The sequence below is a fragment of the Salvelinus fontinalis genome, chromosome 8 (assembly GCF_029448725.1).
Source record: "Salvelinus fontinalis isolate EN_2023a chromosome 8, ASM2944872v1, whole genome shotgun sequence".
Classification (NCBI taxonomy): domain Eukaryota; kingdom Metazoa; phylum Chordata; class Actinopteri; order Salmoniformes; family Salmonidae; genus Salvelinus; species Salvelinus fontinalis.
In genome coordinates, this window is record NC_074672.1 from 1200110 (window position 1) to 1225580 (window position 25471).

Sequence of the window (25471 nt, forward strand, 5' to 3'; positions counted from 1 at the left end):
TTTTAGAAACTAGAGAGTGTTTTCTATCCAATAGTAATATTAATATGCATATTGTACGAGCAAGAATTGAGTACGAGGCAGTTTAATTTGGGAACGAAATTCTTACAAAGCGAAAACAGCTCCCCCTATTGAGAAAAGGTTATTAATGTTGAGATGTGTCTGTTACTTGAACTTTGAGAAGCATTTATTTGGGCTGCAATCTGAGGTGCAGTTAACACTAATGAACTTATCCTCATGCGGCAGAGGTAACTCTGGGTCTTCCTTTCCTGTGGCGGTCCTCATGAGAGCCAAATTCATCATGTCGCTTAATGGTTTTTGCGACTGCACTTGAGGGCACACCTGTTAATTGAAATGCATTCCAGGTGACTACCTCATGAAGCTAGTTGAGGAAATACCAAGAGTGTGCAAAGCTGTCATCAAGGCAAAGGGTGGCTACTTTGAATAATATAAAATATATTTGTTTAACACTTTTTTGCTTACTACATGATTCCATATGTGTTATTTCATAGGTTTGATGTATTCACTATTATTCTATAATATAGAAAATAGTAAAAATAAAGAAGACCTTGAATGAGTAAGTGTGTCCAAACTTTTGACTGGTACTGTATTCACCAAGACCTAGAGAGTCACAGTGTGTGGTGCAATTATGAGATAGACAGACAGAGAGCCTCTGTCTTGTCACTGGGCCAGAGGCAGAAAATCATAGGACCTGGGAGTTGGCACTGGATCTGAGAGGGGACAGTGGACTGTAGACGGAGAGGGGATCCTGACCTGTTGTCACACTCTGATGGCCTCATACACTGTCAGGTCATAGCTGAGCCACAGCAACCTTACTAGAGCTTTCAATTGGAGCGAATACACCAGCTCACTTTACGAAGCAGGATTTACTGTATTCCCAGCCATCCTCATTGTCCTTAAGAAAAGTGGTTATGATGTATACATGCATATGGAATAATAATGTGTTCTCTTCTAAGGAAATAGGTCTGGTAATGGCACTGCTCCTACCAAGGCTGCCCACACAAGGGGTTATGAGTCGCCATTCATCAATCTGATGTTTCGACCTTTATGTTCAGGTCCCCATACACCAGTCTCTTCGTAATTTACATGAATTATGCATGGGATTAACATAAAGGCTTTATACTGGTTTTACTTATAATGATCAATTGTACACCAGGGATTTTTGCCCAAATGTTATTGCAGTTGTATTCATGTATGCGATACCATGGAGGTGGAATTGGTACGCCATCCAAACTGTCTCTGTCATTAATACATGCATGTTTGTGTGTGTATGATTCTATGTGCTATAATATGTCTTTGTGTGTATGATTAGCGTAAAGGGGTACACAGGAAGGGTATTTCGTCATGGTTCTGTAAGTGTGCTTTAGTGTAATATTTGTGTGGTTCCTGTGTGCATCTGAGTGTGATGTATATTCACGTTTCTGTTACAATATGTGATAGGCCTGCATGTACTGTACATGTATGCATATATTCAGTCTGTTCACAAGTAGCTTAGGTGTTTTCTCTCTCTCTCTCTCTCTGTCCGTGTGTATGTGTTTTAGATGTGCCTACGTGCGTCCCTATCTGAGCCTGTAGTAGGCACACAGCCGCAGTGGAGCTCATCCTCTCTTCCTCGTCAAGACGCCCTCCTTGCAATGTGGAAAGGAGCTGCAGCCAGTGGCCCCTCCTGTTCCGGTTCCCATTGGCCGAGAGGAGCCACCTCCCTCCCCTGCCTCATTGGTATGCAGGCAGTGCAGTGTCAGTGAGGAGAGAGGGAGCAGTCAGTGCTGCAGGGCAGAGGTTAGCGAGGAGGAGAGTGAGTGAATGAGAGCTGCTGAATCTGCTGTTTGCTTGTTTTGCTGGGCTGCCTCCTTTCCACACAGCACTGGCACCACAGAATACCCTGCCACCACTACAGACGCTGCTGATTACCACGCTAGTTAGCCACGGCGCTAACAGGAGACCAAGGGGCCACCAGGAATCAAGCTATCCGGGTTTCGCCATCCTTTGAGCAGGGGACATAGCCGTGTCGTGTAGTGGAGGGGGCTGACGCTACGATTTAGTCACCCGCTCCTACCTCCCCAAACCCCACTCCCCGTCCCCTTCTCCCCAACCACCACCAGCAGCCCGCTTGCTCCTCCCTATCTATGCCCTTGTCCTCGGCGGCTCCTCTCAACTCCCTGGCCAGTATATGGATAGAAGCTCCCTGTTTCAGCTCATACAAGAGCAGGTAAGCGAGCAAAGCAGCGGCGGGAGGTTTCTATGGTTACCGTCTCCTGCCAGCAACCAGCCGCACTCTTTCTATCTAGGGATGAAAGACAGGGATGAAAGGCAGGTGTTAGAACTGCTGCTATAGGGGAAGTGGGAAAGGGCATGTGGTATTGTGTTACTTAAAAAAAAAAAAAAACTTTATTTTATTTAGTAATTATTAACTTTATTTATTGAACTGCGTTGTTGGTTAAGGGCTTGTAAGCATTTCACGGTAAGGTCTACACCTGTTGTATTCGGCGCATGTGACAAATAAAATTTGATGTCGGCATCAAATAAAATTGTCACATGCGCCGAATACAAACCTTACCGTGAAATGCTTACTTACAAGCCCTTAATTAACCAACAATGCAGTTTTAATAAAATGGTCTTAATAAAATATTTACTAAATATTTTTATTTATTTAAGTAAGTAACACAAAATAGCAATAATATGGCATCGGTACAGGTTAGTCGAGGTCATTTGTACATGTAGGTAGGGGTAAAGTGATAATAAACAGCAAGTAGCAGCAGTGCAAAAACAAATGGGGGGGGGGGGGTGTCAATGCAAGTAGTTCCTGTGGCCATTTGATTAATTGTACAGCAGTCTTATGGCTTGGGGGTAGAAGCTGTTAAGGAGCCTTTTGGACCTGGACTTGGCACTCCGGTACCGCTTGCTGTGCGGTAGCAGAGAGAACAGTTTATGACTTGGGTGACTGAAGTATTGACCATTTTTTGGGCCCTTCCTCTGACCGACCTAGTATATAGGTCCTGGATGTCAGGAAGCTTTTTAAAATACTTTTACCCATTTTTCTCCCCAATTTCGTAGTATCCAATTGGTAGTTACAGGCTTGTCTCATCGCTGCAACTCCCGTACGGACTTGAGAGAGGCGAAGGTCGAGAGCCTTGCAACCTCCGAAGCACGACCAACCACGCCGCACTGCTTCTTGACACAATGCCCATTTAACCCGGAAGCCATCCACACCAATGTGTCAGAGAAAACACTGTACACCTGGCGACTGTGCCAGCGTGCATTGGCCCAGCCTGCCACAGGAGTCGCTAGAGTGCAATGGGACAAGGACATCCCTGCCGGCCAGACCCATTTGTCATCAAGACAAATGGTGGCTACTTTGAAGAATCTAAAATCTAAAATATATTTTGATTTGTTTTACACTTTTTTGGTTACTACGCGATTCCATATATGTTATTTCATAGTTTTGATCTTTTCAATTTTATTCTACAGTGTAGAAAATATAAAAAATAACGAAAAGCCTTGAATGAATAGGTGTGTCCAAACCTTTGACTGGTACTGTAAGTGTTCCTTTTTTCCAGGTGGGAAAGGGCTGCGTGGAGTGCGATTTGAGGTTGTGTCATCTGTGGATCTGTTGGGGTGGTATGCGAATTGGAGTGCGTCTAGGGTTTCCGGGATGATGGTGTTGATGTGAGCCATGACTAGCCTTTCAAAGCACTTTATGGCCACTGACGTAAGTGCTACAGGGCGGAAGTCATTTAGGCAGGTTACCTTCTCTTTCTTGGGCACAGGAACTATTGTGGTCTGCTTGAAACATGTAGGTATTACAGACTCGGTCAGGGAGAGGTTGAAAATGTCAGTGAAGATAGTTGGTCCACGCATGCTCTTAGTACATGTCCTGGTAATCCGTCTGACTCCGCAGCCTTGTGAATGTTGACTTGTTTAAAGGTCTTGCTCACATCGGCTACGGAGAGCGTGATGACACAGTCATCCGGAACAGCTGGTTCTCTCATGCATGCTTCAGTGTTGCTGGCCTTGAAGCGATCATATGAGGCATTTAGCCCATCTGGTAGGCGCTAGGCACTGGGCAGCTCGCAGCTGGGTTTCCCTTTGTAGGGTGTAATAGTTTGCAAGCCTTGCCACATCCGACGACCGTCAGAGCCGCTGTAGTAGGATTCAATCATAGTCCTGTATTGATGCTTTGCCTGTTTGAATGTTCGTCTGAGGGCATAGTGGGATTTCTTATAAGCCTCCGGATTAGTGTCCTGCTCTTTGAAAGCGGCAGCTCTAGCCTTTAGCTCGGTGCGGATGTTGCCTGTAATCCATGGCTTCTGGTTTGGATATGTATGTACAATCACTGTGGGGGTGACGTGGTCAATTCACTTATTGATGAAGCCAGTGACTGAGGTGGTATACTCCTCAATGACATTGGACGAATCCTGGAACATATTCCAGTCTGTTTTAGCAAAACAATTCTGTAGCGTAGCATCCGCGTCATCTGACCACTTCCGTATTGAGCTAGTCACTGGTACTTCCTGCTTAAGTTTTTTCTTGTACGCCAGAATCAGGAGGATAGTATTATGGTTAGATTTTCCAAATGGAGGGCGAGGGAGAGCCTTGTACGCGTCTATGTGTATGGAGTAAAGGTGGTCTAGAGTACTCTGCCTCTGGTGAGCAGTACCTCTAGACTACCTTAATATTAGACATCGCGCATCAGCTGTTATTGACAAATAGACTCACACCCTCACCTCTCGTCTTACCGGACGTAGCTGTTCTGTCCTGCCGATACACGGAAAACCCAACCAAATGTATATTATCTGTGTCGTTGTTCAGCCACGACTTGGTGAAACATAAACTATTACAGTTTTTAATATCTCGTTGTCAGGATAGTCTCGAACGGAGCTAATCCAGTTTATTCTCCAGTGATTGCACGTTGGCCAAAAGATCAGATGGTAGAGGCGGGTTACCCACTCGCCAACGAATTCTCACAAGACACCCTGATCTCTGCCCCCTGTATTTCCTTCTTTTCTTCATGCCAGTCACAGGGATTTGGACCTTGTATTGGAGCAACATTATATCCTTCTTGTCACTCATTATATAAAAAATCTTTGTCTAGTTCGAGGTGAGTAATCGCTGTTCTGATATCCAGAATCTCTTTTTGGTAAGAGACGGTAGTATCAACATTATGTACAAAATTTAAAAAAGGTCAGATCATGTGTCACAGTTTGTAGAGGTGGAAGTGACATGTTTTCCTGGTTTACCTGTGCAGCAGTGATAGGAATGAATGGTTAAACTCTGGATGAAATAGATTTAGTGTGAATGAATGGATTGTAGGAAGCAGTGGTCACGGGGTCATTTATCTGGAGATAGTTGGTCCTGACCTGATGATTTTACTGTAGTCAGTAGGGTAATCATCTGGGCACTAGCTTGTACCTGTGTTGCTGTGTGCCATAGGTCTGTCTAGGTGTCTGGTCTTTTTCCTATTCCTTGAGTATCTCAGAAATATTGACAGATTTTCCACTTTACATAACAACCCAGGGGCAATGCTGTGCTTTGCAGTATCAAGGTCCAGCACCAGTGGTGTAAAGTACTTCTTAAGTAGTTTTTAGGTAATCTGTAATTTATTTTACTATTTATATTTGTGACTACTTTTACTTAACTACAGTCCTAAAGAAAAGAATGTACTTTTTACTCCATACATTTTCCCTGACACCCAAAAGTACACCCAAAAGTTACATTTTGAATGCTTAGCAGGACAAGAAAATGGTCCAATTCCTACTTATCAAAAGAACATCCTTGGTCATCCCTACTGCCTCTGATCTGGCGGACTCAATAAACAAGCATGTTTCATTTGTAAATTATGTCTGACTGTTGGAGTGTGCTGCTGGCTATCCGTCAATGTAAAAAATTAAAAGAAGAAGAAAATGGTGCTGTCTGGTTTGCTTTATATAAGGAATTGAATTTTATATATTTTTTTACATTTGATACTTAAAGATGCAGAAATCGCTCTGCCATTTCCTGGTTACTAAAATTCTAACAGTTCGCCTAATTTCAGTTTATGTAGAAAATCATTGTACCATCTAAACCGCTGTGAAGTATATTTTCCATAACCAAAAATATTGTATATTCAGCTGTTAGAAGCTGGTGTTGATGACTCAAAAACAAGATTTCAGAACGGAAAGCGTTAGAAATAGGACACATAAAACAGATCTATCGTTTCTTGCCTTCTTGCCTTCTACGGGAATTAAAGATCTATAACTCAAATTTCTATATGAATTTGGTCAGGTCACTGAAAAATGTATATATTGTAGCGTTAAGTATATTTCAGCAATTACATTTAGTTTTGATACTTAAGTATATTTAAAACCAAATACCTTTTGACCTTACTCGAGTAGTATTTGACTTTCTCTTTTACTTGAGTCATTTTCTATTAAGGTATCTTTACTTTTACTCAAGTATGACAAGTGGGTACTTTTTTTCCACCATTGTCCAGCACTGAGACAGCTACAGCCTCAAGCACTCTTTTCAGCTCTCTCAGGAAGCATTTATTCAACTTTGAACATTTTTCAATTTTTTCAGTTTTAGTATTTAAAGCATGTTGCTAGCTAAATCAAAGACTACTTTAATGGTTCTTTTTTTATCAATGTCTAATGTGTATCGTGTCAGGTGTTGGACCAATCCAGCCAGCCAATAACATGAATGAGTTCTGTTCTGTGGCACCAGCTGGGGATTTGACTGATTGACAGATTGGGCACCGAGAGGGAGGCATCGATTATCTGCTGCAGGGTCTAAGGGTCACGAGTGGCCCATCAGTAACACATTGATCAACAGACTTAGAGGTGTGTGCGTTTGTGGGTACCTCCCGTGGCCGAGAGTCCCATAGGACAGTGTACAATTGGCCCAGCGTTGTCCGGGTTAGGGGAGGGTTTGGGGGTTTTACTTGGCTCCTCGCCCTCTTGCGACTCCTTGTGGCGGGCCGGGCGCCTGCAGGCTGACCCCGTCGTCAGTTGAACGGAATTAAGGTTAGGAGTTAGGGTTAGTGGTTAGGTATAGTTTTAAAGTTAGGGGTTATGGTTAGGTTTAGGGAAAATATGATTTTGGATGGGAATCAATTCTTTGGTCGCCACAAGGATAGCAATACAAACTGTGGTGTGTGTGTGCGTGCATGTTTTACCCTACCTTTTTTCAATATTTGTGTGTGTGTGTTTATGTATGAGAAGAAGGTGAAAAGCCACCAAGGAATATTGTGTGAATATCAATGTGGTAAAAGGATGTGTTGTGGTCATGGTGGTGGTTTTCAAAGTTTTCGAGCAGCAGCATGCATAGTGAATCATTTATGAGCAATTCATTGAAGGTGCAGAGGCAGAGGGAATTCTATAGCTTTAATGTGTCTGGTTTCAATGGAGAAAAGCTCTCTTTATGTTAGCCCAGGAAAGCAACGGAGTGTGTGCATGTCAACATCTATTTATCCATAATGTGTGGCAGACCTCAACTTGACAGTGGAGTAGACCAATATTTTCTCCCCTAAGAGATACTTGTTGTTCTTGTCTCCTCAAAATGTCTCTGAAGGCTATATTCTCATTGGCTCAGATGTGTAGACATTCATGTAGGCCCAGATCAGCAGGTTGACTTCATGTTGGTCTAGTCTCCTTTCACTCGTATAGGGCTATGAGTGGAGTTGTGTGCTACATGTAGCTAGTTGCATGCACCTCTCACATTGGGCTGCTACATCCGACTGCAGCACGAGAGAGAGAGTAGCTACACGAGTGAGTTTTATTAGTCTTTGTCTGCAGGAGGTAGCAGTGCTGAGCTCAGGCTATTTCCGTCCCATGCAGGCACATACACCCACTGACTCACACTCAGACTCATACTCTTAGCCTTGACAAACACAGACACACTCACACTTCTGTCTGTCTACTGGTTATTTATATAGCCTTAATAAGGAAATTGGCAGCCAGAGCTCGAGCTCCACCATCACTGAGCCATGCAATCATTAGTTGATTAATATCTCCTTTGCAATTCCCTCTATTTATCAGAGCTATTTTCACTTGCTAGATAAAGACTGATGATCTGAGGACAGTGTTATACAGTTTTGACGTGTATATATGCCAACCATAGCAAGGATGAGGTTCTTATTTTCTCTTTCATCGAGGTCTGATGCCTTCAGCATGGTGCTTTTCATGCATAGCATTTGAGGAATGTCTCCTGCTGCTGTTTGTGTGACTGCGTGTCAAAGGGAGAAAATGGAATCATGGATTCGACATGAATCAAGGAGTTTTGCTCTGTCTGTGTAGAGCGAGAGTAGAGACTAGAGAGCGAGAGAGAGCTGTTGTCGTGTCCTGACTGCCACCATCTTGCAGTCAGTGCCATAGTAGCCTAGAATGCTGCTGATGTATATTAATTAGAGGGCCCAGTTGTCAAAGAACAGCAGTGGATCCTGGGGGCGCTGGAGCTGATTCACTGCTTAGCTCAGACGCTATCGCTATGCTAATACACTGCCACGCAAATATTACTGGAACACTGATACTACTGTCATACGACAGCAATACTCAGATGCTACATGTATACTACTACCCTGCTGTACTTGTACTCTGGTATGGAAATTAAGGGTTTTGGGCATTGGCATAGCAGGCTAGTAGACCACCATTTTTACTAGCCCAGTCTGAAAAGTACTAGCCTTGGGCTATCTTTATTTCCAACCCTGCTCATAATACAACACTACTACACCACTCTGATACTACTACAGTACTTAACCTGTCTAGGATCAGCGTGGCGCTAGCGGCACACCCCCCCCCCCCCCCACTGAAAAACCAGTGCCGCGAAATTCAAAAAAAATATTTTTTTAAAATATTTAACTTTCACACATTAAAGTCCAATACAGCTAATGAAAGACACAGATCTTGTGAATCCAGTCAACATTTCCGATTTTTAAAATGTTTTACAGGGAAGACACAATATGTAAAGATGTACATCTATTACCTAAAAACACATTAGCATAATCCACCATCTTTTATTTGTCCACCAACACCAGTAGCCATCACCAATTCGGCTAAACTAAGATATTTATAGCCCCTAACCAACAAAAAAACTCATTAGATGACAGTCTGATAACATATTTATGGTATGGGATAGGTTTTGTTAGAAAAAAGTGCATATTTCAGGTAGATGGCATAGTTTACAATTGCACCCACCATCACAAATGGACTAGAATAATTACAATGAGCAACGTGTTTACCTAACTACTAATCATCAAACATTTCGTAAAAATACACAGCATACACGAATCGAAAGACACAGATCCTGTGAATACAGACAATATTTCAGATTTTCTAAGTGTCTTACAGCGAAAACACAATAAATCGTTATATTAGCATAGCACATAGCACATAGCAGCCCAGCATTGATTCTAGCCAAAGTGGGCGATAACGTCAACATCGCCAAAAATATATTAATTTTTTCACTAACCTTCTCAGAATTCTTCAGATGACACTCCTGTAACATCATATTACACAATCCATATAGAGTTTGATCGAAAATGTTTATATTTAGCCACCAAAATCATGGTTAGACAATGTGAAATGTAGCTCAGCTGGTCAGAAAATGTCCTTGCGCCACTTAGACAGTGATCTACTCTTATACATAAATACTCATAAACGTGACTAAAAAATATAGGGTGGACAGGGATTGATAGACAATTTAATTCTTAATACAATTGCGTTATTACATTTTTTAATTTATCCTTACTTTTCAATACAGTTTGCGCCAAGCGAAGCTACGTCAAAAAACATGGCGTCCTAAGCCACTAAAATGTTTCGACAGAAACACGATTTATCATAATAAAAATGTCCTACCTTGAGCTGTTCTTCCATCAGTATCTTGGGCAAAGGATCCTTTCTTGGGAGAAATCGTCTTTTGGTGGAAAGCTGTCCTCTTGCCATGTGGAAATGTCAACTGCGTTCGGGATGAACTGAAAAGCGTGCCCAACTTTTCACATCGTTGCAAAAATAAATGTCCCAAAATCGCACTAAACGGATATAAATTGCTATAAAACGCCTTAAATTAACTACCTTATGATGTTTTTAACTCCTAAAACGAGTGAAAAGATGACCGGAGAAATATAACAGGCTAAACTAACGCTTGGAACAGGTGCGCGCCGGTGTCCTCTAGGCTCATGACGCAGCTCCCAAAGAATGACTAGCTTCAGGGTTTTTTCATTTGTAGGGCCTGTGAACGAGCAATCGACCCCGTTGGAATCGTCATCACGTAAAGGCATCCAGGGGAAGACGTAAGAAGTGTCCGTATAGTCATAGCAACGACAGTGCCCTTTTAAATGACTTCAGAAGAGTGGCCAACATTTCTCAAATCTGACTCCATGTCAGGGAAATTGCTGTAGAATGGGCTCTGTTCCACTTAGAGACAAAATTTCAACTCCTATAGAAACTATAGACTGTTTTCTATCCAATAATAATAATAATATGCATATTGTACGATCAAGGATTTTGTGGGAAGCCGTTTCAAAAATTACCCAATTAGCATAAATAGTCTAAACAGCGCCCCCATCCCCAACAGGTTAAAATATTACGACACTTCTTCTACAATGCCACATTACTACAGTCATGCTACTACAGTACTACACTCTTACTACTACACAGTACGACGTAATGTAGGCACACACAGACCCATCCATTTTAGTGTGGATGTGAGGATGTAGATCTTGCAATGTGGACAAACAAAGCTTCCTTTTTTTTTATTTAGGGCCAAGGTCTGTTCTCAGGTCAGGGTTTCCTCCCCCTCCCACTGTAGTGCTGGCCTCAGTTAAGTGACACCTGCTCTGGGGTTAGCCTCAGTGGCTGGTTGTCTGCTGACGGTAATAGAGGTCTTGAGGGTTAACGACGTGATCTTCCCCTGCAGTCAGCACAGCCGCCTCCTCGTCCTCCACACTATTTCATCCCCTTATCTTCATCCATCCCCTTCTACTTGCTCCCACCATATTTTCTTCACCCTATCTTGTTTTTCTCTATTTTTGTTAACCCTTTCACCCTCTTCATCCGCAGGTCCTGCTGTCACCCCCCCCCCTGACCCCTTAGCCCTCACCTCTTTCATCATCCCTTTTTCACCAGCCCATCCTTCTATCCATTCCTCTAATTATCTCTCCATCCATCTATATCCTTCTTTTCCTACTCCAGTGCTCTCTACCCCCCTCCTCTCTCAATCTCCCCTCGTTAAAGGGAAATGCGAAAGCTATGACACACAGGAAACCCGTAACCATGGCGACGATGTGGCTTGTCAACGCATCATCCTCCCGGTGTTGTATGACTTCAATAACAGCTCCCTTTCAGCACCATCCCCTCGATTTCCTCCTCTCTCAGCTCTCTCTCTCTCTCAGCTCTCTCTCTCAGCTCTCTCGCTCTCGCTCTCGCTCTCTCTCTCTCTCAGCTCTCTCTGTCTCAGCTCTCTCTCTCTCGCTCTCTCTCTCAGCTCTCTCTCATCTCTCTCTCGCTCTCTCGCTCTCTCTATCTCTCAGCTCTCTCTCTCGCAGCTCTCTCTCTCTCGCAGCTCTCTCTCTCTCGCAGCTCTCTCTCTTCCTCCATCTCGCTCTTCCTCTCTCTCTTTCGCTCTTCCTCTCTCTCTCTCTCTCGCTCTTCCTCTCTCTCTCTCTCTCGCTCTTCCTCTCTCTCTCTTTCTCTGTCAAACAGTCATGGACCCCAGTACCCTTACTAAGAAAAGGTGAAGCGTATAACCTAACGTTCATTCGTCTCTGTTTTCCTCACTGAATGTATTGATTGTTAATCGTCATAATTACCAACAAGGACCAATCTTTCACCACCTCTTCACCTTCATTCTCAGCTCCCGGTACATGTGTAACACCCTTCCAGTAGAAGGTTAGGCAAATACTGTCTCTATTTACAGTATAGGCTACAGTTTAATTTGCAGTGTAAAACCCCACATGGTAACTGTGGCGATGTGACAATGACATATGGGGCCAGACAGTGATCAGACTCCGTGGCTCCTCTGTGTGCCCGGGTGAGAGATGGTGGAGAGGATCCTATTAGAATCTTGTGTGTGGAACTGTGGATGCAGAGCACCGGAGTGTGTCACAGCCTTCTGATAGACTTGGACTGTTGGAGTGTGTTAGAGCCGTCTGACTGACTGAATGCTACACAGTGGTTGAGCAGTCTCTGACGTTCTCTCTTTTCCTCTATTTCTCTCTCTCTCTCCTCATCTTTTTCTCAATTCAATTTTCTTTCTCTCTCTCCTGCTCTCTGTATACAGTGGCAAGAAAAAGTATGTGAACCCTTTGGAATGACCTGGATTTCTGCATAAATTGGTCATCAAATTTGATCTGATCTTCACAACAATAGACAAACATAGTGTGCTTAAACTAATAACACACACATTATTGTATTTTTCTTGTCTATATTGAATACATCATTTAAATATTCACAGTGTAGTTTGGGAAAAAGTATGTGAACCCCTAGGCTAATGACTTCTCCAAAAGCTAATTGGAGTCAGGAGTCAACTAACCTGGAGTCGAATCAATGAGACAAGATTGTAGATTTTGGTTAGAGCTACCTTGCCCTATAAAAAACACTCACAAAATTTGAGTTTGCTATTCACAAGGAGCATTGCCTGATGTGAACCATGCCTTGAACCAAAGAGATCTCAGAAGACCTAAGATTAAGAATTGTTGACTTGCATAAAGCTGGAAAGGGTTACAAAAGTATCACTAAAAGCATTGATGTTCATTAGTCCACGGTAAGACATTGTCTAAAAGTTCAGCACTGAAAAAGTTCAGCACTGTTGCTAGTGTAATGGATGTGAAATGGCTAGCTAGTTAGCGGGGGTGCGCGCTAATAGCCTTTCAATCTGTGACGTCACTTGCTCTGAGACCTTGAAGTAGTGGTTCCCCTTGCTCTGCAAGGGCCGTGGCTTTTGTGGAGCGATGGGTAACGATGCTTCGTGGGTGACTGTTGTTGATGTGTGCAGAGGGTCCCTGGTTCGCGCCCGGGTAGGGGCGAGGGGACGGTCTAAAGTTAAACTACTCTCCCTATGAGTGGCCGTCCTGCAAAGATGACTGCAAGAGCACAGTGCAGAATGCTCAATGCGGTTAAGAAGAATCAGAGTGTCAGCTAAAGACTTACAGAAATCTCTGGAACATGCTAACACCGCCGTTGATGAGTCTACGATATGTAAAAACACTACACAAGAATGGTGTTCATGGAAGGATACCACGGAAGAAGCCACTGCTGTCCAAAAAAAAACATTGCTGCACGTCTGAAGTTTGCAAAAGTGCACCTTGATGTTCCACAGCGCTACTGGCAAAATATTCTGTTGACAGATGAAACTATACAGTTGTTGTTTGGAAGGAACACACAACACTATGTGTGGAGAAAAAAGGTTCAGCACACAAACAAGCACACCAAGTATGGTGGAGGGAGCATCATGGTTTGGGGCTGCTTTGCTTCCTCAGGCCCTGGACAGCTATCATCGACGGAAAAAGGAATTCCCAAGTTTATCAAGCCATTTGGCAGGAGAGTGTTAGGCTATCTGTCCGCCAATTGAAGCTCAACAGAAGTTGGGTGACACAACAGGACAACAACCCAAATCACAGAAGTAAATCAACAACAGAATGGCTTCAACAGAAAAACAATACGCCTTTTGGAGTGGCCCAGTCAGTCCTGACCTCAACCCGATTGAGATGCTGTGACATGACCTCGAGAGCAGTTCACACCAAACATTCCAAGAATATTGCTGAACTGAAAAAGTTTTGTAAAGAGGAATGGTCCAAAATTCCTCCTGACCGTGCAGGTCTGATCCACAACTACAGAAAATGTTTGGTTGAGGTTTTTGCTGCCAAAGGAGGGTCAACCAGTTATTACATCCGAGGGTTCACATACTTTTTGCACCCTGCAGTGTGAATGTTTACACGGTGTGTTCAATAAAGACATGAAAACGTTTTAATTGTTCGTGTGTTATTAGTTTCAGCAGACTGTGTTTGTTCATTGTTGTGACCTAGATGAGGGTCAAATTTTATGACCAATTTATGCAGAAATGCACATATTTCCAAAGGGTTCACATACTTTTTCTTGCAAATGTATCCATCTCCCTTCCTCCTTCCCTCCACCTCCCTCCCTCCCTCCCTCTCTCCCCATCCTATCGTCCTAGTGCCCTACACTCAGCCTATGCAAAATGTTGGCCTTATCTGCAACCCTTCTTTCTCTCCCCAGGGGCAGAATAGGCTGTGTTTAAACAACCCTCTGTGAAACACACAGTAAGGGGATTAAGTCCAAATAGATCTGGGACATTTTTTCTATCTTGGTTCATTCTCATACATACATTTGCTTTAGCCGCATTTCAGTAAGCCACTTCCCAAGCTCAAGACTGTCAGGCCCAGCCAGCGAGGGGCCCCGGCATTCAGCCAATATTACTCAGTGTGTGATACGTTCGTGCGATGACTGAGAAGGGAGATGGCTCAGATTACTGATGTGTGTGTGTGTGTCCATGTGTGTATTTGTGTTCGTGTCGGTCTGTGTTTGTACTTTTGTATGGGTGCCTGCCTGTTGGGATGAAAAATGGCTTCACAACAAAGTCGTCTGTGATTGTGAAAACACAAGAATTTACAGTATTTGCTGTTAGCTCCCTACCATTTCAGAAGGCTGATAACATTTGGTTGCTTGCATCAACAGAGCAAACATGCAGGGCCGGTTCCAGGCATAAGCGACATAAGCGGTCAATTAGGGCCCCGGCCGCTAGGAGGCCCCCGTCCTGAGAGTAAGTATAGTAGAATACACAAGGTGCAATTTCAAAATTTGTTTGTGCATCGGCAGTTTTTCTCTTATGTCAGTCACTGACAGTCACTCAATTAGCCATGTCCGCTTACCATTTTTATATTGGTAGTTAGTCTAGCAAGCTATCTAAACTTGTAGTAATCATGGCCGAATACTGACTGGGCACGCAGGGCACGTGCCCAGGGTCCCTGACCTCCAGGGAGCCCCATTTGATTTTGTTAGTCATTCTCACTCGGATATCATATTAACATGGCATTATTACAAAATGTGTAGAATTGCAGGAAAATTGTTTTTAAAACTGCCAACATTTCTCTCCGCCCATAGCAAAATGTGTAGAATTGCAGAACATTTTCATGCAACATTTGCATGAAAATTAACTTTCAAACAAAAATATGTCTCCCTATCGTCAAAAGGGGGGGCCACTAAAATGTTTTGCCGCGAGGTGGAGGGCCTCCCAACCAAATCTCGCTTAGGGCCTCCAAAAGGCTAAAGCCGGCCCTGAAAAAATGCTACCATCTGACTCGAAGCATGATCAAAGCTAACACACTAGTATTTGACTGCTAATACCCCGCCCCTAACTAATAAATAAGTAACAAGAGACCTTGGGAAGGTGAGCAGTAGAAATGGAATTAAAGAGCTTCTTGTGTTCAATTAAACAGCCGTAAACGTTGCTGAAATCAGTCCCGGGGAGAAGGAAAAGAACTCCACAGAGAGAGAGGGATCGACACACACAAACACACTGTTTCAGACACTCCCAGGGATTTTCTGAATCTTCCTTGTTCTTGAGTTGAGCTGGCGAACTGTAAACCTTGAGACTGCTACAGTAGAGACTGGCAGTAGCAGGCTCAGTGTTTTATAGAACACTCTACCCTCCTGAGGCAGCCAGGGAATGGCTTCTGCCTACTGAGTCATGGAGCCATCTATATTCAGAATGAGAGGATCTCCTCCTCCTATATTTACACAGACCAACATGATACACACTGTGGGTGACTCCAGAGTGATGCAACAGCTGAAACAACCACTTTTCGGCCCTAGAGCAACAAGGAGCTGTTGGTTTAATCTCTTTTATCATTATTTGAAACACAGACACAGAAACACAGACACAGCTTGACAGCCTAAAGAGGAACTAGAACAGGATATTAATGCGCCATCGAAACAAATTAAATCTAATATAAATAAATAAAGAGGCAGTCGACGATGGATAGATACAGTACAAACACAAAAACACACTAGAATGCGGGCTCACAGACACTGTACACCACACACACACATCCTACACTTTATGGGCCATTTTTAACCAGGCACTATTTCAGAATTGTCATGTTTTGTCTTTGATCTTCATGTCTTGTCCCTGTGCTTCCCTCTGCTGGTCTTATTAGGTTCTTTCCCTCTTTCTATTCCTCTCTCTCCTCCTCCCTTTTTCCCTCTCCCGCTCTCTCTCTCTATCGTTCCGTTCTTGCTCCCAGCTGGTTCTCATTCTCCTAACGACCTTATTTACTCTTTCACACCTGTCCCCTATTTTGCCCTCTGATTTGAGTCCCTATTTCTCCCTCTGTTTTCTGCTTCTGTCTTTGTCGGATTCTTGTTTGAGGTTAGCTGCTCTGTGTCCTTGTTCCGCCCTGTTGTGTTTTTGCATTTGTCAGAAGTTGCGTGTGAGCAGGTGTCTATGTCAGCTACGGTCTGTGCCTTCCTGAAGCGACCTGCAGTCGGTGGTCGCGTCTCCAGTCGTTCCTCTCTACTGACAAGAGGTTTTCAGTTTCCTGTTTTGGATTACCTTTGGATAATATCCAGGAACATCATTGTTTGTTTAAGATTGGAATAAAGACTCTGTTTCTATTACGTCGCTTTTGGGTCCTCCTTCATCAGCATAACAGAAGAATCCGACCAAGAATGGACCCAGCGACTATGGATTCTCTCAACACTACCGTCAAGTTCCAGGGAGCAATGCTCGGCAGACACGAGCAGGAATTGTCTGCTGCTCGTCATGCCGTTGAGACCCTGGCCGCTCAGGTCTCCGATCTCTCAGGACAGTTTCAGAGTCTTCGTCTCGTACCACAAGCTACTTCCTGGTCTTCCGAGTCTCCGGAACCCAGGGTTAATAATCCACCATGTTACTCTGGACAGCCCACTGAGTGTCGCTCCTTTCTCACCCAGTGTGATATTGTGTTCTCTCTCCAGCCCAACACATACTCTGGAGAGAGAGCTCGGATCGCTTACGTCATATCACTCCTTACTGGGCGGGCTCGGGAGTGGGGCACAGCTATTTGGGAGGCAAGGGCTGAGTGTTCTGACGTTTATCAGAACTTTAAGGAGGAGATGATACGGGTCTTTGATCGTTCAGTTTTTGGGAAGGAGGCTTCCAGGGGTCTGGCTTCCCTATGTCAAGGTGATCGATCCATAACGGATTACTCTATAGAGTTTCGTACTCTTGCTGCATCCAGTGACTGGAACGAGCCGGCGTTGCTCGCTCGTTTTCTGGAGGGACTCCACGCTGAGGTTAAGGATGAGATTCTCTCCCGGGAGGTTCCTTCCAGCGTGGACTCTTTGATTGCACTCGCTATCCGCATAGAACGACGGGTAGATCTTCGTCACCGAGCTCGTGGAAGAGAGCTCGCGTTAACGGGGTTTCCCTTCTCCGCATCTCGACCATCTCCTTCCATCGGCTCAGAGACTGAGCCCATGCAGCTGGGAGGTGTTCACATCTCGACTAAGGAGAGGGAACGGAGAATCACCAACCGCCTTTGCTTCTATTGCGGTTCTGCTGGACATTTTGTCATGTCATGTCCAGTTAAAGGCCAGAGCTCATCAGTAAGCAGAGGGCTACTGGTGAGCGCTACTACTCAGGTCTCTCCATCAAGATCCTGTACTACCTTGTCGGTCCATCTACGCTGGACCGGGTCGGCTGCTTCCTGCAGTGCCTTGATAGACTCTGGGGCTGAGGGTTGTTTTATGGACGAAGCATGGGCTCGGAAACATGACATTCCTTTCAGAGAGTTAGGGAGGATCACACCCATGTTCGCCTTAGATGGTAGTCCTCTCCCCAGTATCAGATATGAGACACTACCTTTAACCCTCACAGTATCTGGTAACCACAGTGAGACCATTTCTTTTTTGATTTTTTGTTCACCTGTTACACCTGTTGTTTTGGGTCATCCCTGGCTAGTATGTCATAATCCTTCTATTAATTGGTCTAGTAATTCTATCCTTTCCTGGAACGTTTCTTGTCATGTGAAGTGTTTAATGTCTGCTATCCCTCCTGTTTCTTCTGTCCCCTCTACTCAGGAGGAGCCTGGTGATGTGACAGGAGTGCCGGAGGAATATCATGATCTACGCACGGTCTTCAGTCGGTCCAGAGCCAACTCTCTTCCTCCTCACCGGTCGTATGATTGTTGTATTGATCTCCATCCGGGGACCACTTCTCCTCGGGGTAGATTATTCTCTCTGTCGGCTCCCGAACGTAAGGCTCTCGATGATTATCTGTCTGCTGAAGGCATTCAGATGGATCCCGCTAAGGTCCAGGATGTCAGCGATTGGCCTGTTCCTAAGTCACGTGTCGAGTTACAGCGCTTTCTCGGTTTCGCTAATTTCTATCGGCGTTTCATTCGTAATTTCGGTCAAGTGGCTGCCCCTCTCACAGCTCTGACTTCTGTCAAGTCTTGCTTTAAGTGGTCTGGTTCCGCCCAGGGAGCTTTTGATCTCCTCAAGAAGCGTTTTACATCCGCCCCTATCCTTGTTACTCCTGACGTCACTAAACAATTCATTGTCGAGGTTGACGCTTCAGAGGTGGGCGTGGGAGCCATTCTGTCCCAGCGCTTCCAGTCTGACGATAAGGTCCATCCTTGCGCTTTCTTTTCTCATCGATTGTCGCCATCGGAACCCGAGGGGATTCTCCCTGAAGGGCGTGTTGTCGGGTTGACTGTCTGGGGAATTGAGAGACAGGTAAAGCAAGCACTCACTCACACTGCGTCGCCGCGCGCTTGTCCTAGTAACCTTCTGTTCGTTCCTGTCTCTATTCGTCTGGCTGTTCTTCAGTGGGCTCATTCTGCCAAGTTAGCTGGTCACCCCGGCGTTCGGGGTACGCTTGCTTCGATTCGCCAGCGGTTTTGGTGGCCTACTCAGGAGCGGGACACGCGCCGTTTCGTGGCTGCTTGTTCGGACTGCGCGCAGACTAAGTCAGGTAACTCTCCTCCTGCCGGTCGTTTTAGACCGCTTCCCATTCCTTCTCGACCATGGTCTCAGATCGCCTTAGACTTTATTACCGGTCTGCCTTCGTCGGCGGGGAGGACTGTGAGAGCCGCCAATAAACGTAGGATTAAGAGTCCTAGGTATTGTCGCGGTCAGAGAGTGTGGCTTTCCACTCGTAACCTTTCCATTACGACAGCTTCTCGCAAGTTGACTCCGCGGTTCATTGGTCCGTTCCGTGTCTCTCAGGTCGTTAATCCTGTCGCTGTGCGACTGCTTCTTCCGCGACATCTTCGTCGCATCCACCCTGTCTTCCATGTCTCTTGTGTCAAGCCTTTTCTTCGCGCCCCCGTTCGTCTTCCCTCCCCCCCTCCCGTCCTTGTCGAGGGCGCACCTATTTACAAGGAACGGAAGATCATGGACATGCGTTCTCAGGGACGTGGTCAACAGTACTTAGTGGATGGGGAGGGTTTCGGTCCTGAGGAGAGGAGTTGGGTTCCATCTCGGGACGTGCTGGACCGTTCGTTGATTGATGATTTCCTTCGTCGCCGCCAGGGTTCCTCCTCGAGTGCGCCAGGAGGCGCTTGGTGAGTGGGGGGGTACTGTCATGTTTTGTCTTTGATCTTCATGTCTTGTCCCTGTGCTTCCCTCTGCTGGTCTTATTAGGTTCTTTCCCTCTTTCTATTCCTCTCTCTCCTCCTCCCTTTTTCCCTCTCCCGCTCTCTCTCTCTATCGTTCCGTTCTTGCTCCCAGCTGGTTCTCATTCTCCTAACGACCTTATTTACTCTTTCACACCTGTCCCCTATTTTGCCCTCTGATTTGAGTCCCTATTTCTCCCTCTGTTTTCTGCTTCTGTCTTTGTCGGATTCTTGTTTGAGGTTAGCTGCTCTGTGTCCTTGTTCCGCCCTGTTGTGTTTTTGCATTTGTCAGAAGTTGCGTGTGAGCAGGTGTCTATGTCAGCTACGGTCTGTGCCTTCCTGAAGCGACCTGCAGTCGGTGGTCGCGTCTCCAGTCGTTCCTCTCTACTGACAAGAGGTTTTCAGTTTCCTGTTTTGGATTACCTTTGGATAATATCCAGGAACATCATTGTTTGTTTAAGATTGGAATAAAGACTCTGTTTCTATTACGTCGCTTTTGGGTCCTCCTTCATCAGCATAACAAGAATGCTAAACTCTGGCATTTTTATGACACTCCCTGCTTAAATCAATTACGGGGAGGCCGAGGCATGCAAGCATCAGCGGTAATAACCCATGGGGGCCTCACAGTGAGAGTGATGATTCATGAAAACCACAATGATTTGTCCACAAATGCAAATGTGGTAGAACCCAACTCACTAACTCCAAAAATGAAAGAAAAAGAGAATACACAATGTATGTACAATGACATATGGTGTCAGCAGTGGGATTTCAGTGGTACAGTGTGTTCAGATCACGGTGTACAATTAGAAGGACCTGTTGGCCCATCTTTGTTATCAGTCCTGCCAATGCGTGTTGTTACCAGTCTGTTATTTTCTTTAGGCCTGCCCATTTAATTAGATAGAAAAAATACAGCTGGCTTGTGTTCTGTTTTTAAGGCTGGTCTGATTCTTCCAATGATGTTCCCACTGACAATATGGTTTAATTAATGGTGCTCTTATTGTCATGTTCTTCCCTCTTGGCTCTGTTGCTCGCCATTGTCCTGGCATGTCTGTTGTGTCTCTGCTGTCGACCGCTGTCTATGGAATAGTTCAGCCCTACTCAATAGGTGACCTCCTGGACGAAATGTTATATATTTTTAAGATCCTGTCTGGCTTTTGAATTACTGTTGAGAATTGTAATAGTTGAATGCAGAAGGTGCAATTTTGAAATTTGGTGGTACATTAGCAGTTTTTATAGGAACACACAAGACATGAAGAAATGTGTAGAATTGCCTGAAATTAGCTTTAAAAGGGCAAAATTCTCTCTGCCAACAAGAGAGGTGTGGACAGTTTGAACAGTTTTTGTCATGGACAGTGTGTGTGTGAGTACTGAGTGTTTGTTGTGTTGTGTTTGCCAGCTGGACCCAGACAACACCGGTTTCATCGCAGTGGAGAACTTCACCAGTTTGGTGGAGCACCATGAGCTGCAGCTGGACCCTTCCAAACTGGACATGCTGTTCGCCCTGGTGCAGAGCAACGAGGATGGACAGGTGTGCTACCAGGAGCTCATTGAGCTGGTAAGTGGCTGAAAGGGTACACACACAGATGCATGCACGCACACACACACAGAGGCACATTCATACAGAAGAAGGCGTAGTGCATAGTACACACACACACGCTACAGAATTATTTGAGAAAGGTTAGAATTGCACACTCAAATTATTTCATGATAATACACACAAGTGCGCCTCACACACACACACGCACACGCACGCATACAGACATTCAAACTCATAATTCATAGCATGAGGATATCATGCACTTGTAGCGTAATGTACTGTATTATCTGGTGGTGGAGCAGAGGAGAAAACCTTGCCTCGATGTCTTCTGCTGAGTAGTGTTCTGAGTCTTGTGATGCTGCTCGGAGGTCCGAGACATCATTCTTATCCATTCCTCTCTACTTAACCTGTCTGTGTTTAGACCTGGTGTTCCTATTATGAATGAATTCAAAGCCTTTTAAAGGGGCTGAGGTGATTCTCAGCCCTGTGTAGCCGCAGACCAGAGCACGTTTCCAGTCCTCCTCACACCATACGGTGTAAGCAGCGGGATTAATGAAACGCAATGCAGTCCCTGACGTTTTCACTTCGCTAAGCCGATTCCTTCTTTCCCTCTGCGTTGCTCATGGTTTGTGATGAAAGGTTTCATTTCAAATTCTCAGGTCTCGCGTCTCGTGTGTGATCAGCAATGCAGATGCTCCCGCTGACATTTGAACCCCATCCTTGATTTTACTCTCCTCCTTCTACCATCCACTCTTCCCTTTATGGATCTTCACTCCTATTCCTTCTGTTTCTCCCTCCATCCAAGGTGTGATACTCTTTCCTCCGACTACTCCCTTCTGCAGATATTATCCTCCTTTAATTGAACCCATTTTTTTCTCAATGTGATCATACACCCCAGGGAGATTTATAGGGGGGACATCATTGACAGAATGTGACGGAGGACATTGCAGTGTTGTGTTCAAGACCACCGAAAGTGAGACCGAGCCAAGACAAAGACGGGAGCTAATCGAGTCTGAGTCAAGACCATGATTGTAATTATGTCAGATCACCACAATAATAAGAGCTCAAAATGTACAGTATTTCAGTGTTAATATTTCAGTCGAACATATAGATTCTTTAGCCATTCAAATTTGTAAAAAATAAATTTAGCTCTACAAATTATCACTAAACAAAACTGGTGTCAAATTATAGACAAAACTACAAAATATGTTAAATTTGCCCCAGTCTCCCCTACTAGTGGAGCAAGAGTTAAAGACACCAGATGCGGTAGAGAGAGAGTCCTAAACAGCAGGTCCGGGACAAGGTAGCACATCCAGTGAACATCTAGCCTGAGTTAAGACTTGACCAGGAAGATAGAACACCCCTGCCCAGGGAGATAGAGCAGTGTGTATTGTGTATGTGTGACAGTGTTTCTTTCGTGCTATGTGTGTTTTCACATGTTTATTCACTGTACACTCTACATATAGTGCATTCGGAAAGTATTCAGACCCCCTGACTTTTTCTACATTTTGTTCCATTACAGCCATATTCTAAAATGGATTTTTAAAATCCTCATCAATCTACACACAATACCCCATAATTACAAAGCAAAAACAGGTGTTTGGAAATGTTAGCAAATGTATTAAAAACATTATACAGAAATACCGCATTTACAAGTATTACAAGTATTCAGACCGTTTGCAATGAGACTCGAAATTGAGCTCACGTGCATTCTGTTTCCATTGATCATCCATGAAATGTTTCTACAACTTGATTGGGGGCACACACCTGTCTATATTAGTCCCACAGTTGACATTGCATGTCAGAGCAAAAACCAAGCTATGAGGTCAAAGGAATTGTCCGTAGACCTCTGAGACAGGATTGTGTCGAGGCACAGATCTGGGGAAAGGTACCAAAAAATGTCTGCAGCATTGAAGTTCCCCAAGAACACAGTGGCCTCCATCATTCTTAAATGGAAGAAGTTTGAAACCACCAATACTTTTGTAAATAAGGTATTTCTGTATATTTTATTTATAATGTCGTGACGTGACTTTCATTAACGTGATGACTGTTATTTATCGAATCAATTATGTTTAATTGCCAGCTGATTTCAATTAATCATGTAGCAATTAGCTCATTAGGAATTTTGGGCACCACGGGAAAAGTTGTTTAATAAGTTACCATCTCCCGAATTAACTCTAGAAGATATGTAGATATCTCTTTCATCAATAACAGTCACCTGTTAATCATTACCTCATCAGTCTCATTCTGAACGTTGCAGACTTCTTGAATCCACAAGAACCCCAGCCTTTCTGATTATTCAGTACTACGCAAATTGATTTAATCATTTATTTACTAACTAACTAAATAATAACACAGAATACACATTCACAATTACTTTAGACAAAAGTCCCTAGTGGACTGACAAGATATGACAGCTTGTTACACACATGGAGAGGGAGGGGTAGATAAAGAGAGGGAGAGACAAAGAGAGTCAAACTTAACGTACATTTGGAATCTACCCTTAAAGTAATAATAATACAGGGCCTCCCGGGTGGCACAGTGGTCTAGAGCACTGCATCGCAGTGCTAGCTGCGCCACCAGAGTCTCTGGGTTCGCGCCCAGGCTCTGTCGCAGCCGGCCGCGACCGGGAGGTCCGTGGGGCGACGCACAATTGGCTTAGCGTTGTCCGGATTAGGGAGGGTTTGGCCGGTAGGGATATCCTTGTCTCATCGCGCTCCAGCGACTCCTGTGGCGGGCCGGGCGCAGTGCGCGCTAACCGAGGGGGGCGGGTGCACGGTGTTTCCTCCGACACATTGGTGCAGCTGGCTTCCGGGTTAGAGGCGCGCTGTGTTAAGAAGCAGTGCGGCTTGATTGGGTTGTGCTTCGGAGGACGCATGGCTTTCGACCTTTGTCTCTCCCGAGCCCGTACGGGAGTTTAGCGATGAGATAAGATAGTAATTACTAGCGATTGGATACCACGAAAATTGGGGAGAAAAGGGGATAAAATGTATTTAAAAAAAATTAAAATATATATTTTTTTAAGTAATAATAATACTTTGCTCATGAACCATCGTCCATTTGGGGTAAGGAATGTAATGTATTTACGTGTAGATGTCTTTGTCCTTCGTCTCTCTGAAACCAATCGATCCTTCTATGGAAGTGGCTTGATGAGTGTAAGGCTCTGGTTGTCCACCAGAGGTCACAATGTCCTTCTTAGTTGTTCTGGTTTATAGTGGATGTTTCTTTAGATGCTCAAATGATTGTCTGGGATGGGATCTTCTCCTTCCTTTCTCAGGTAGATAGTCAAGTTTTAGACCACTTTACATGCACAGCTGCAGACTGTCAAATGTTCTGGTCTAGTCTTTATCTTCACTCGTGTTGAGAGTTTCAGAGTTTCTAACCATTTCAACATGTGGCCAACGCTCCACGCTTTTCTGGTCTGATAGATGAGCTTATCTTCTCACCTCGTGTTGAGTCTTAGAGTTTCAACCATTCGTAACATTCAGCTCACACTGTTCATCTGCTGGTCTGATATGTTCATTCTTAGTGAATCCTTTTAAGCACTCTGGTCGGAAACGCAGTTCCATCACACTGACAAGCTCTTCTGACCTCATTAGGGGTGTCGCTTAGTTAATGTGCCACGGACATGAAAAACCATTATCTCGTTAGAAAAATAAAATCACATTAATATGTTAACAAAAATAGTTTCATCGTTCTTCATATTATATTAACATCATATTGGATAGAAACTTGAAAGCTTGAATGTGTTTCCTTCCTAAGTTACAGTATTTTCATTATACAGTTTTTAATGACATCACAAACTGAAAAGCAACATGACAGGATTATTATTTAGATCCCCATGGACCATTCTTAACATTCCTATCTTATACATTTTGTTCCAACGTTCACTCTTTGGGTGTTATAGTTTTGGGCGGCAAAATGTCTCTGTAAAAAATACATTCCTTTCCCAATACTGAGGAGCAAAAGGAGAGATTCCCCTCCTGCCTAATTTACGACCAAGTGTCAAAACCGGCCCACCCTCCCTTCACCTCGTCTGTGGGTAAGAGGGTCTGGTTGTTGTCAGCTATTTCCCAAGCTGATCTGAGGCCTTTGATCCTCGACCAGGAGAGTCATAACAATACATTTGCTAAAATGTAAAAAAAAAAACTGTTTTAGCTCTGTCATTATGGGGTATTGTGTGTAGCTTGATGATGTAATAAGGCTTTTAGAATAAGGCTGTAATGTAACAAAATTGGGGAAAAATTGAGGGGTCTGAATACTTTCTGAATGCACTGAGGCTCTTTTCGCCTGAGGGGCTGTGACTTTCATTCTGTTAGTCTGCTGAACAG

At 44.3% G+C, this 25471-nt stretch overlaps 1 protein-coding gene across 1 annotated transcript in view; it reads left to right on the plus strand.

The window, feature by feature from the left end:
• Positions 1–1732: 1732 nt before the first annotated feature.
• The window catches only part of LOC129860342 (rhomboid-related protein 1-like), an 84811-nt gene continuing 61072 nt past the window's right edge, over positions 1733–25471 (plus strand). The window contains exons 1-2 of the mRNA XM_055930666.1: positions 1733–2227; positions 21000–21158. Of these exons, the coding sequence (XP_055786641.1) occupies positions 2189–2227; positions 21000–21158 (198 nt within the window). The 5' untranslated portion in view covers positions 1733–2188. The remainder of the gene's footprint in view (positions 2228–20999; positions 21159–25471) is intronic.